Source organism: Capsicum annuum, chromosome 12 (genome assembly GCF_002878395.1).
Source record: "Capsicum annuum cultivar UCD-10X-F1 chromosome 12, UCD10Xv1.1, whole genome shotgun sequence".
NCBI lineage: Eukaryota > Viridiplantae > Streptophyta > Magnoliopsida > Solanales > Solanaceae > Capsicum > Capsicum annuum.
In genome coordinates this window covers 6,424,910-6,438,941 of record NC_061122.1, presented here as the reverse complement: position 1 = coordinate 6,438,941, position 14,032 = coordinate 6,424,910, and the positions used below count along the sequence as shown (strand labels likewise).

Genomic DNA, 14,032 nt, shown 5'->3' with positions numbered 1-14,032 from the left:
CAGTGCTTTATTTCTTTTTCTATTTAAATTATAAGACTATTTTCACAAATTAAGTTTTTCTATTTAAATTATAAGACTATTTTCACAAATTAAGCTTGGTAAGAAATAAATAGAAATGAAAGGCATAATACATAAATAATCACTCAAATTAGATTTTAATCAATTAATACATAATTTAAATTTGAGAGTGCACACAGACAAACACCTCAATTTAATTCCAACAAACGATTAAGCACTTCAATTTCGAGCTGCACTGTAATTTTTTTATTAGAAAGGTGAGGAAACCTTGTTGTGTCCTATAAACACACAAAGTAGTTCTTATGTCTCTTAAATATATGAAGGTGATGTAACACATAAAATTTAGAGATGAAATCATTTTAAGAATCAAAGTTTTCAACTAATACAATGACGATAAGTTGAGGTGTCTATACGTGCATTCGAATTTCGAAGTTGGAGGGAGTACTTGTGAATTATGCCAACTGCAGAATAGTTCTAAAGTTTAGTGCCTCTTTCTCCTTAAGCAACAAACAATCTTGAGCTTTCAGACAACAACAACAACAGCCTAGTACAGTCCGAAAATCGGGTCTCAAGAGAATATTGCGAGTGTACGCCGTCCTTACTACTACCTCGAGAAAGTACAAATAAAGAGATTATTTCCAAAAAACCCTTGACTCGAGTAACAAACATCAAAGCAACTAACATAGCAATAACCACAACCCAGTATAGTCCGAAAAGTGGGATCTCGGGAACTTCGAGAAGGTAGAAATAGAGAGACTGTTTCTGAAAAATCCTCAGCTCGAGTAACAAAAATCAAAGCAGCTCACAAAACAAAACAGTCTTGCGCTTTCGGACAACAAAAACAATAGCCCACTATAATCCTACAGAGACCTTACCATTACCTCGAATAAAGATACAAAAGTTGTTTCGAAAGACCCTCAGCTCAAGTAAGGAACATCAAAGCCGCTAACATAACAATACAATCTTGAGCTTTCAAACAACAACAACAACTCAAAGCTAGTATAGTCCCATAAGCAAGGCCTGAAGAAGGTAAAGTGTACGCAAACTTTATCACTACCTCGAGAAGATATAGAAAAACTATTTCCAAAAATTCCCTCGCCTCGAGTAACAAACTTCAAAGCAACTAACATAACAATACAATCTTGAGCATATATTTTTTCCTTGGGCAAAGAACTGTTTAAAAAACAAAAAAAATAAAGCACTGCTGCACCTGTCAAGGTTCGTTGTTGATGCGGAAATGCACACTCTTGACCACTGGATTATGCTTCTCTGGCTTGTCAAGAGTGTGCAACAACATGTATATAACCATATTCATCTGACCACCCTTCGTTGGCTGTGGCCGCCACTGATCTTGAGCTTTCAGACAACAACAGCCTAGTATAGTCCCAAAAACAGTCGGGAGAGGACAGAGTATATATACACCTTATCACTATCTCGAAAAGGTATACATAGAAAGACTATTTTCAAAAAACCCTCGGCTCAAGTAACAACATCAAATCAGCTAACATAACAAAACAGTCTCGAGCTCTAAGACAACAACAACAGCCTAGTTTAGTCCTAAAAGCTAGATTTTAGAAGAGTAGAATGTACACAGATATTTCTGAAAGACCTCGGCTCGAGTAACGAACATCATAGCAGCTAACACAACAATGATAAATGCCACCAAAATACCCAAATTCAAATCTTTCCCTCCTTTACAAGAAACACAAACTTCTTCCCCTTTATGGCCACCAAAATTGTCTTCAATGTCGTTATCTTTACAAAACTATATCAATTCGGACACTCCAATTCATGGCCAAAAGATACATTCATACATTTTGAAAACCGGGTACAAACCGAATACCAATATACGTATCAAATTGTTAATACTTTATTTAAAAAGTTCTTGTCTTTTTTACGCCCGCCAAGTGTTTGATGAAATGCCTAAACCAACTCTTTCTGCTTATAATTACATGATTTCGGGCTATGTGAAAAATGGGGTTGTTTTAGAATGCTTTGATATGGTTAGAAAGTTGTGTTCTTTGGGGGAAAGGCCGGATGAGTTTACGTTATCCATGATCTTGAAGGGGTGTAGTAGTGGCTCGACGAATAGCTATATTGGAAAACAGGTTCATGCACGAGTGTTTAAATGCGTAGTTGAGGGTGATGATGTGCTTTATACGGCGTTAGTTGACTCGTATGTGAAGAGTGGGAGAGTGGATTGTGCAAGGAGAGTGTTTGATTTGATGTTGGAAAGGAATGTAGTTTGTGCGACGTCGTTGATATCGGGGTATATGGATCAGGGGAATATTGAGGAGGCTGAAGACGTGTTTAGTAAAACAATGGAGAAAGATGTTGTGGTGTTTAACGCGATGATTGAAGGGTATAGTAAACGTGTTGAAAATGGTAAGAAGGCGATTGAGGTTTATATTGACATGCAACGTTTCGGTTTTAGGCCAAATATTTCTACTTTTGCAAGTATTATTGGGGCTTGTTCTGCTCTAGCAGCGTTCGAAATTGGTCAACAAGTTCAAGGACAGATGATGAAGACTGAGTTAATTGAGCATGTAAAAATTGGAAGTGCTTTAATTGACATGTATTCAAAGTGTGGATTGGTTGAGGATGCAAGAAGAGTCTTTAACCACATGCCTGAGAAGAATGTATTCTCATGGACTTCGATGATTGATGGATACGGAAAGAACGGGTATCCCAATGAGGCACTTGAACTATTTAGTATTATGCAAGTAGATCATCTCATTGTTCCAAATTATGTTACATTTCTAAGTGCTCTTTCTGCTTGTGCGCATTCCGGATTAGTTGCTAAAGGAAGAGAGATTTTTGAAAGCATGGAGAGAGATTACTCTATGAAGCCAAGGATGGAGCATTACGCTTGCATGGTTGATATCTTTGGTCGCTCAGGGAGCTTAAATCAGGCATTAGAGTTTGTGATTAATATGACTGAAAGGCCAGATTCTGATGTTTGGGCAGCTTTACTCAGTTCTTGTAGACTTCACGGAGACGTCGAATTGGCTAATTTAGCTGCCAATGAGCTTTTCAAGCTAAATAGCAGTAGTCGTCCGGGGGCATATGTTGCACTATCTAATGCTCTTGCAGATGCTGGTAGATGGGATGGCGTGAGTGAACTTAGGGAGATTATGAAGATTAGAGGAATATCAAAAGGCACAGGCTTCAGTTGGGTTGGCACTGATGGCAGTTTGAAAGCTTTCTTTGCGGGACAACAGACATAACCAAAGGTAATACTAGCAAGTTTCCGCTCATTTTTTTTGTGAGCAAGAATTTTACAAATGGAAAATATACCTCTTCAGCTGCATGGTTTGGCTTTCTCATATACTTGAGTTTGTTTTGATTTCCTTCAAGGATTCAATCCCTTTATTGTTCTATACTTTAAATTCAAGTTTTCTGCTATCCACACTCATGTCAGGGGGTGAAGAGAAATAGTTTGTTCATAGTCAAGCATACTAGCAGCGTTTGCTAGTGAGAGAGGAGTCCACTTTCCCGCATTTATCGATCAGGATCCTCAAGGCACCAAGAAGGTGTGTTTCTTTGCATGGTTGGCAGCTAAGGATGAGATATTGGACAACGGATGAGCTAAGAGAGCATTTAAAGTGGGTAGAAATTGATATCTGTTTCTATTTTCCTTTTGGTACAGCCACAAGATCCCTGTGTATATGGATGATTGATATCCTTTGTAGAGAATCATATTTTTGTGTAGGTTCTCTACGTTTTATTAAACTTCTATACGGGGTTTTCCCCACTCATTAATAAAGTTGTTTACTTATTGAAAAAAATAGTTGTATTTGAGCTAATATTTAGGTTGGACATCCAGTATTGCCATGTGGGAGAAGTGGTTAGATTAAACTGGGCAATAGTGAGACTACTGGAAACTCAATCAGTCAATCATGCCAAAACAAAGGCAGATACTCAAACGTTGGAGTGCCTGACCAAGTTGATTGTGTTTTCATTTGTTCAAGTTTTTTCCGTTCTCTTGGGCTTTACAATCAATAGCAGGTTAACATTTTTGTACAGTACTGTGGCTCCATAACATTCAAAGCATGTAGTTCTTCGCATTGTAAGGAACTCAATTCTGTCACCATATTCTGCCTAATTCATTGTCGACTAAGGCCTAACAAGCAGACACTATCAGTTGAAGCATAATCTAGAACAAAGGGGGCTTAAGTATGTTGTTCTTGGCCTGCCTATCGAGAATCAAGCGAATGCATAAGACGATCTATCAATTGATGTGATAAACTTAAATCTTTTTTGGGGAACTTGACTTCTTGGAGAAAATAACTTTACGTACTTTTTGGGGGATAATCTGGTGAAAAGTAGGCCTTATAATATTATACATTATATGGATATTAGGCATGTTAAATTTGGTTTTGCATATGCCTTTCATTGGTTATGGAAGTTTATCATCCCTATATGTAACCCTCTGATCTTTTAAAAAATTCTTTAATCTGGTCCAGGCATTGGCAAGGACTTAATATAATGCTTCTGTTCAGGATTTGTGGAACTAAATGTGCTATGCTTGGAAGTTGGAATTGCTGTCTCATGATTGTGAAGTTGTCATGATGATGAAGCTCAACAGGAGTTGCACGTTTAAGGTCTCCTGCTTCATGAATATTGGTACCATCAGAAGAATTCTGCATAGTAATACTTGCTGGATATAATTAATAGTCTACATTTCCTCCCACGTATGATATTCATCTTGAGCTAGTTACAAGTTCTATTTTTAGCTGCGTGTTGTTGACTAACCATTGTTCTTATGCATGAATAGGATTCACAAAGGGTAGTCCAATGGTGCTGTCAATAAAATACTGGTGTCTGGCCTTAAAGGTACTTATTTCTGCTCGTGGATTTCGTACAAAATTATTGTCCCTGTGGTTCTTTCTGCAGTTTATTTCTTCTCCTGTTTTTGTGCAACAACAACATACCCAGTATATTCCCACGAAGTGGGTCTGGGTCTCCTGTTCGACAGGCCTCAAGGCTATGCACTAATGGAAGTACTGGAGGAAGTAGTACTGAAGATTTAAAATGGGGACTCAAGTTTTAATTAGCTTTCTCAATAAACAAGTCAATGAGACGCTAAAGCTGTTTTAGGGCTAAAGAAGTTTCACCAATTTAAAGAGATTTATTCCTGATTCTTTGACCCATTACTCCTTCCTTCCCAGCTCCTGTTATTAAGCTTTGTTGGGGGATATTTTGAATATGCTGCATCTTTGTTTTGAAGTAGCTTAAGCTAATTGAACATGCGCAATTGACTTAGAAAGATGTCTTCTCTTGTTCTCAAATTTGCTTTTGGTATCAATCATTCTGTCTTAAGACTTTTAGAAGTCAATAAAGGCAGCTTTTACAAGTCAATATAGGTAGTGTTTAGGTAGCCCCTATTCATCGGAAAAAGGTAATCTGTAATCCGATCCTACAGCTTCCTGCTGCTTGAATGTACAGTTTTTTGGACTTCCATGTAGTCCCATTACGGAATGTTCGAGCGCTTGAGGGTCGTGCAATTTTTTTAGATTTTCTTGCCAAATTGCTCTATTTAATTGCACTTACTATTGAATTCATCAGCAAGGGACTGCAAGGTGGGGGGAGGGGGGGGGGGGGTGTAAATTTGTTTGTTTGTAAACTTTTTCATCATCTTTGGTTCCATCTTGGTCTGTTCACTCTGTTGGGATAAGATTTGGAGGTCCATGGGATTAAATTGATACGAAGAGCATTGGTACATCAACTCATTCAGTGGTTATTCAAGCTTCTTTTCTGGTCAACCTTATAATCTGGGCCATTAAATTAAAGACTAAATAGATATACACTTCCACCGTTCCACGAGTTAAAAAATACTTTTTCATTCTCTTTGTACATTTTATATTACAAATTTATAGTGATATCCCTTCTAAGTGGCCGTTGAAAGGAGGGAATTAGTAATTGTGACACTAAGTTTGTGATATTTCAAAAAAAAAATAAAAAAATTCAGCCTTTTTCCTTGGCTAATACTTGATGAATTCATTCTTTGAGCTTTTTCAAGAGATTCGCTTGACCTTTCAAGAGCTGTTTACTTTTGATTAAAAAAAGAAATACTATTAAATATCAAGATACGTTAGCGTGATATAAAGGTGTTAGGTGGTGAAGATATGGTCTCAACTCTCAAGTTCTGCTTTATACACAAGTAGATATGTCAGTTGTTAACACATCTAAGAATATCGGATTCCACTGCTATTATGTGGGTGCAATTGCATTTTTACACTGGAATTGCTTGATTAAGTTGTTATGTAGTCCTGTGTGATCTTACAGTGAACATTGTAACTGGAGCTGTTGTCCACTAGAATTTTCACTCTCCCCAAGCCACCCTCAAGAATGGGAGGCACTGATGCAAATGTTGGCCCGACACTCAGTTCAAACTGTGTGTTTGGTTTTACTTACAGTTTTTTATTTGACCATTAAATATCAGGAAAACAACAATCATGACTAATAAGAGTATAAAGGTGCTAAGTGGCAAGTGTCTGAATCTCAAATTTCTTCTTTATAGGTAGAAATAATGTGAGATTGAAGGGTGCTCATGTATCAATCTACATCGAAGTCCAAAGCTATTGTGCGGATGAAGCTTTTACTGTTGCATTTAAGCATGAATTGTTTGATTAAGTTGATATTGGTCCCGTAATAGTTTTATGACTGAATGTTATACTAGGAGCAGTTCGCTCGTAGAGTATAGTCAGCTCCCACTAGCCACGTTGAGGAATGGTGGGACACCGGCAAAAAGCCATCTTGCACGTACCGAAAAGAAAAAAGAATTAGTCAAGAGGATCAGTGTGCTTTCCTCTGGAGAAAGGACAATCTTAAGTGGTCATCCATGCCTTTATCTTTTGTTTATTCTGTTCTTATGATGAAATTGCTTTCCTTTACCTTGATTGACAGAGAAAGGACAGGGACCATTCACCATAACCGCTCCTTGACAAGGACAATCCCTTTGGTAATCTTATTACTTATAAAGCCGATATTAAAATGCTGATTCTCCAACAACTGCTGGTGGGAACCATCTTGGGTGGACGTGTGAGTTTTGATCCCGAGCACTTCTGCTCATGTTTAATAAAACTGGCTTTTGATACTGTGTAAAGGATATGCCGAGTTAAGGTTGCTTTTCTCTTTTTACTACACATGAGACTTCGATTTTTATGTTTTGCTTTAGCTACATATTGATTCCTAGAGATTAAAGTGTATGAATATAAATTCTCTGTTCTATTTAATTTGACTGAACCTCTATTTATTTTCTCAACATTGATTTGTTTCGCCGCTGCTGTTAAATTCAGTTACAGTATTTTGGCCTTTCAAAGTTTGTGCTAAAATTGTGTTAGAGACAAGGAAACTTTTGTTGGTGGATGGCACCATTAACAAACTGATCATTTTTTTTTTGCTTTCTCCTAGTATGTTATTGGGGTTGTAATTTGTTTACAGTGTCAGTGTGAAACGTTATCAAAGAATCGGGTAAAAGACCTATTGCGGTTACTATTGTTAGAGAGAAACTGAGACATTTTGACCCGAACGCTCCAGCCACAAATAAAAAAAAGGGTGTTGAATCCATTTTGTAACGCCATTCTCAGCCGCAAATCTAACAAAGCACATGCAAGTGGCAGCTACATGGTGACTGAGATTTTTCTTTTCATTTTCCGCTCGTGTTTTTGGTAGTTAGAAGTCTGATTTTAAACTTTCGAGAACTTGATGCAGGTAGTCAATATCACTTAACATCCGAGCTACAAGTATCTTGCATGGATTGATCCTCTTCACAAGTTCTGATATACATGGAACAATTATATAAATGAGGTAGCTGGGAAGTCCTATCAAGAAAATACATCAATCTCTATTCGACAGCCCCACCGGTCACCGGGCCTCGCATATCTTCTCTAGCAATGGAGCTTTCATCTTCAATCCCAGTTAACTAGTCATGACGCCATCTGTTTCACGGAGAAAATTTCTCATTAAGGTAACCATCCCCACACCTATGATGTTAACCTCAGCCTTGAAAAATATGAATATGTGCTGGTCCCTTTTCTCCTTATTATAGTCCATAATAAGGACTACTATATCCAACCCCAGAAAGCAATCGGTATATGTAAAGTACCTTTTAAAGCCCCTATTTATTGTTGATAGGAGTAGGACCATTCTCATTTATGCCTAGGAGAGAGGGTTATTCAATTAGCACCTTATAAAATTTGCAAGTTGTCATTGAATTGATGAATATACAGGAATTGGCTCTTCATTCTTCTTTTTTGTGTATAGACCACGAGTCTACATCAATCTAAGTTCGTTCTTTTTCGGATACCTTATGTCTGGAGTGAGAATGAGCAAAAGTCTTTTCTAGTCCCTTTAGAGTAAGTTAATATTAAGACTAATTGGGTCCATCAAAGTTGACAGATTAATTGTTATGTTTTGTTTTGTCAACTTTTAGCCAAATTATAACAAAGATTGATGTCTTTTGGTTAAGTCTTCTATACTTGAATACATTTGCATCACCAACCTACTAATGTCTTTACTATTTTCCATCAAGTCCCTTGAAGCTCATGAAATCCATAAACTAGTTGTAAGATTATCTTGTAGCTATATAAGCTTTTCTCTTATCCAAACAACGTAAAGATAACAAGCAGTAAGGACTATGGGGGTTGTGATCACTGGTATCCTAAATGAGCTGGTACGTTTATAGACAGGTGAGTGATTATAACGCTGTAAGCAGACTTAACTGTTGGCCTTTTTAGGAAAGCTCATACGTTTTGGACCTGTGCTTAGCGATCATGTGGCAGTGGCCTTTGGCCTAAACATCACATATATTGTTGAACACTTCTCTAAAATACATGAATTGGTTAAGTTTTGTATCCTTAGCTACTAAAGGAGTTATGGATGTAATTGACATTGACGTAAAATCTTGGATCTGCCTGTGCATGTAATTAGGGAAAATAATAGTCGATCTCATTGAGAACGCTTATTTGCTTAGAACCATGCGAGTAATCACAGAGAACTGGTTAGTTAGTAGCATTTACAAAATCTTATGTGTTTTTAGAACAGTGCAAGTGCAAGCGACCAGTGGCGGAGCCAAGATTCAGCGGGGTACAGAACACGGTAAATTCTTGGTCTTGAATATCTAAACCGGTCATTTACGGCTCAAACAGACGGATAAGAAAGAGAGTGAAAACTGAAGGTAGATATATCAAGATTGGAATGTTTGTGATTCCAACAACAACCAAAGAATATCTTCTAGGAACAAAACCAGACAAGTTCAGTTTTTGAGTGATGAGATGGAGTTCAAATGGTCCAAGGAAAGTGGCCATATGAGAATGGGGATTTCAACTTTTAACCATAAGTGTTTGTGTGTTGTAGGTGGATAGGTCAATGGTGGTATCTATTGTCAGTTTAGTCATTAAAGCACTTAATTAGCTTCCTCTTCTGTAGACCCTTTATGGTTTCTGAAAATGAAATGTAACTAAAAATTTAGAGACATTTATACAGGGAAACTGTTGTGCTAAGACTTGGTTTTCTGAAACCATAAGTTACTTTTTTTTTTATGTGAGCGAAAAGAGTCGAAAAACGCACGTAAAGTATCCAGGTTTTTCGAGTTTCATATATGAACTATCAGGTGTGTCTGAGTTTCCTACTTGGACCCTCTGAACTGAACGATGCTAATATATCAGGTATGAAACTCGGAAAATCGAGATACTTTAGGTGTGCTTTTTGATTGTTCAGTCTAAAAATTAATACAAATATGTTGTTGTTGTGAAGGTTCCATTTAAAATTGTCTTAGTAGGTGAAGAATAAGCAGATTATAAATGGTTAAGTAGGACTAGCCAGGGGCGGAAGGGTTCATCTGCAATCTCATTCATCGAAAAATTATATATATAATCGTAAATGTTGAATTCCCTTGGCTTCTTCGTGTGTGTAATTCTTAATATTTTAAATTCCCCTTAGTAATAATCTTGGCTCTACCAAAGGGGATAAAATAATAATTCTTCATCGTTTAGCAGATTTTTTTTATAACCGTGGTGTCCGGACCAGCTTGCATGCACCTCGACTAATGACTAATTTCACCTGATACCTGTCACCTCCCACCAGCAACAGGTGCCAATTACCTCTGTCCACCAAGGCTAGAACAGATGTTAAGTTATATGCAAGCAGTATTTTAATATATGTTATTGCAAGTTACTTAGCTTTATCTTTCAAGTTGCTAATTTCACTTTTTATTGAAGATCACCCTTAGTTATCTTCCAAGTTTACTGAAAACAACAACAACGATATATTCCGTGTAATTTCATCAGAGGAATTTAAAAAGGGTGGTGTGTACGTAGATCTTGCCCCTACCTTGTGCAGGTGGAGAGACCGTATCCGGTAGACATCTTCCATGTGTTAATATATATAGCCCATTGAAATCTAGTTATTATCACAAGGAAGTTAAAAGTAGTAAGTATGAGTTATGATAGTTTCCACAAAAACGTTATGATAGTTTCAACATTAAAAACTCAAATTTTCAAATTTCAACATCAAATCTATAACAATGTGCCTAAATGAGAAGCAGCACGTATGCACCTGGATTTCAATCTGTTTGATTCATGATTGGCATTTGCAAATTGTATCTCGTGGGTTCAACTTACGTTTTTCATTCTTCACCCGATTCTTAGTAATTTTTTCAAAGTAAGCTTAATTGGCTACCTTCGTTTGGTGTGAGGTATAAGGGATAAATAATCTCGGGATAACCATGTTTGGTTGAAGGGATTAATCAATACTGGGATAACTTATCTCACCATTTACACGGGATAACTTATCCCATATACATGATGGGATAAGTTGTCCTGGGTAATCCCGGGATAACTAATCCCTGAGATAAATATTTTCCAATCAAACAACCCCTTATATGCTAAATAAACCTTTTTATCTTTCCCTTGGCGTCTTTATTATGTACAACAACAACAACAAACCCAGTGTATTCCCACCTAGTGGGGTCTGGGGGGGTAAGATGTACGCAGTTCATACCTCTACCTCTGAAGAAGTAGAAAGACTGTTTCCGATAGACCCCCGGCTCAAGGCACGGCATCTTTATTATGTAAATATATTAAATTTCCAGATCATTACAAGTATGAACAAAGTGACTTTTGTTCTAATGACATAGCATAGTAAAATATAAAGATGATGTTATTACTGTATAGTACTCCATCCATTTCATAATAAATGAATGGTTAGATTTTGATACACAGATTAAGAAAAAAACATTAAAGACATAAATTTAACATAACTTTTCATTTACCCCAAAAAAAAAAGTTAATTGATTGTCAAAGCGTAAAGGTAAATTTGAAAAAAAATTCAATAATTTACTTATTTTAAAACACCAATAAATACTTCGATAATTCATTTATTTCGAAACGGAAGGAGCATGTGCAAATAGGATATCATATACGCAAGAGTGGCTATCAGCTCAAAAGAGCGGCTTGTTTTGCTAGCCAGCTTGAATATAAGTCCGTAAATTACCCTCAATTTTCTTTTTCCATTTTATTTATTGAAGAGGGTGTGAGCAGGGGTGGGTAGGGGTGGGGGTTAGATTAATTTATTGGGATCTGAGCCCCTATTAAAAGACAAGATGTGTGTGGGTCCCAGTCTATTGTGGGTAAAGAGTCAAAAATGGCTGACGACTCTACAGAACTTAGGTAGGGACCCACCTATTCATCACATTCAAAAAGTAGACAGAGAGAGAGAAAGTAAAAGAGAGAGAAATGTTTATTCTCCAACATGATAAGTGGGTCCCACTTTATTTTATTTTATACTCCATTCCGTCCCAAATTGAGATAAATTAAGTAGAAGATGACAAAAGAAAAAATTTAAATTAAAAATAATGACAATTTTGATTTAAGGGCAAAATTTTATTTAAATTATGATTAAGTTAATTGAGGTATAAAGTATAATTTTTAAAAACTTTTTAATTTTTTAAAAAATCCTCCAACTCCAAATTTTAAATTTTAAAGTCTTCTCCTTTTCTTATCTTTCAAATCTTTGTTCTCTTTTTCTTTCTCCTCATTTTTTTCTTCTTATTTTTTTCTTTCTACCTTTTGCTCTTCTTCCATCTCTCTTTTTCTTTTTTTTTTTTCTCTTTTCATTTTGTACTTCCTTTTTTTATTTTGCATGAACTATTTTAAAAATATATATATTGAAAAGTTTGAAAGAAAATAAATGAAGAAATAATTTAATAAATTCAGTAATTATGAGAGCTGATTTAGCAACTACGATAATTATTACAACTACTATTAATTATTATGTTACAATAATTATCGAAATTGTTATAGCAATTATCGAAGTTGCTACAACAACTATCAAAGTTGTTACAACAATTATCGAAGTTGCTCCAGCAACTATCAAAGTTGCTGCCAGCAACTATCAAAGTTGCTGCCAGCAACTTCGATACTTACTTCATTCATGAAAAAAGATCTGGTTGGAGGAGCCCACAAAAAGGTGATTTTTATGATAAAAATGGAGATGGTGATGCTGGTGGTGACACCAAAGAGGAGGTGGCGGCGGCGGGTAGCAACAAAAAGGGTGTGAAGGAGGAGTGGTGATGATGGTTTACGGATCTTTGTGTAAATATGGGGTAGGAATCTTTGTGTAAATAATAAAACTTAAGGATTTTAAAATTAGTGTCATTAACACTAATCTTAAAATTGTCACCTTTATTCAATATTTAAGACTTGTGTCACTCTTTTTTAGTTTTGAAACTATTTGGTCACCCTTAATTAATTTGCCCAATGAAACATTGATTAAGAAAAATAATTAATAACATGCCTAATTTACCACAGTACCCATATTAAATGATGTTTACATTTTAATTTGAAGAAAAAATAATTAATGCAAAGGTAAAACATGAAAAAAAAAATCTTGTCTCTTCTTAATTAATGAAAAAAAACAAATAAAATGAGAAATCAAATTAAAAAATTTTGAATGGGTAATTTGGGACGAAGGGAGTAAAAATTAAGTAGACGTTTCTCCATAAAAATCACAATAATATTTGGGAGTTGCAATTGAAGTTGAAGTTGGAATTTTGTTTAACCGTGAATATGAATTGGAGTTGTTTTTCAATTTTTACCAGAGAAGTAAGAGTGAAAAATGTAAAATTTCAAATTCAAATTCAACTTATATTTGAATTCTTATGACTAAATATCATTTTTCGAATAGAGTGAAAAAATATTCTGGAAAAAAGTAGTAAAATTTTTTATGGCCAAATGGGGCCTAATGTTCTCTCTTAATGTGTATGAACGATGAAGCTTAGACCTTTGATGTTGTACTATATACGTGACAAGCGAGACTGACTTTAGTAGTGGATTTAGAGGATATATAGAAACTTTTTACCGATTCTCCGGTGAGAGGGGTGGGAGAAAAAACGTTACAAAAAGTATAATTATTCAAGAACGCTCAATTTTCCTCCTTTTGCAATCAATTTTGCTATAATATATGTTGTTCTAACTAATTATCCGTCTTTTTAAGTGTAATTTTTTGAAACTTTACCGATTCTCTAGTGAGAGGGGTGGGAGAAAAAATGTTGCAAAAAGTATAATTATTCAAGAACGCTCGATTTTCCTCCTTTCGCAATCAATTTTGCTATAATGCCTATTGTTATAACTAATTATCAGTCTTTTTAAGGTATGATTGTGTCTAAAGACATATTCTATTTAAAATAGATAATTCTTTTGATCAATCAAATTTCCTTATTAAATTGGAAGAGCAAGAATCAAAACCATTTGAATTTTGAATCTTGATCTTATTTTTGATACTAGAAAAGAGTTTAAACTTTTATTAAATATATTAAGTTTTGTATGTGGAAACCCAATCACTAACCAAACAAAACATTTTCTTCAACCTATTGGAGTAGTCCTCTAACCAAACAAAACATTTATCTGTCATAGTTCATACTTCAACATTTTCTCTTTTGGAATTGTATACGAGGTTATTGAGTGAAGCATAAAGATTGAGATATTACTTTGGTCTACAATATATATGTTCC

At 35.6% G+C, this 14,032-nt stretch overlaps 1 protein-coding gene across 9 annotated transcripts; it reads left to right on the top strand.

The window, feature by feature from the left end:
- Positions 1-1,029: 1,029 nt before the first annotated feature.
- LOC107851369 (pentatricopeptide repeat-containing protein At1g28690, mitochondrial) lies at positions 1,030-9,524 on the top strand. 9 transcript variants are annotated; one of them, XM_047400648.1, is made up of 7 exons: positions 1,038-3,251; positions 3,440-3,623; positions 4,521-4,712; positions 4,796-4,854; positions 7,465-7,650; positions 7,735-7,990; positions 9,062-9,524. In XM_047400648.1, exon 1 carries the CDS (start codon positions 1,668-1,670, stop codon positions 3,243-3,245), a length of 1,578 nt encoding a protein of 525 aa, XP_047256604.1. In that variant the 5' UTR covers positions 1,038-1,667; the 3' UTR covers positions 3,246-3,251; positions 3,440-3,623; positions 4,521-4,712; positions 4,796-4,854; positions 7,465-7,650; positions 7,735-7,990; positions 9,062-9,524. The 9 variants fall into 9 exon arrangements, with proteins under 9 accessions (XP_047256608.1, XP_047256604.1, XP_047256606.1 ...); XM_047400650.1 differs by having other exon boundaries at positions 6,928-7,650; XM_047400649.1 differs by having other exon boundaries at positions 6,542-7,650.
- Positions 9,525-14,032: the final 4,508 nt, after the last annotated feature.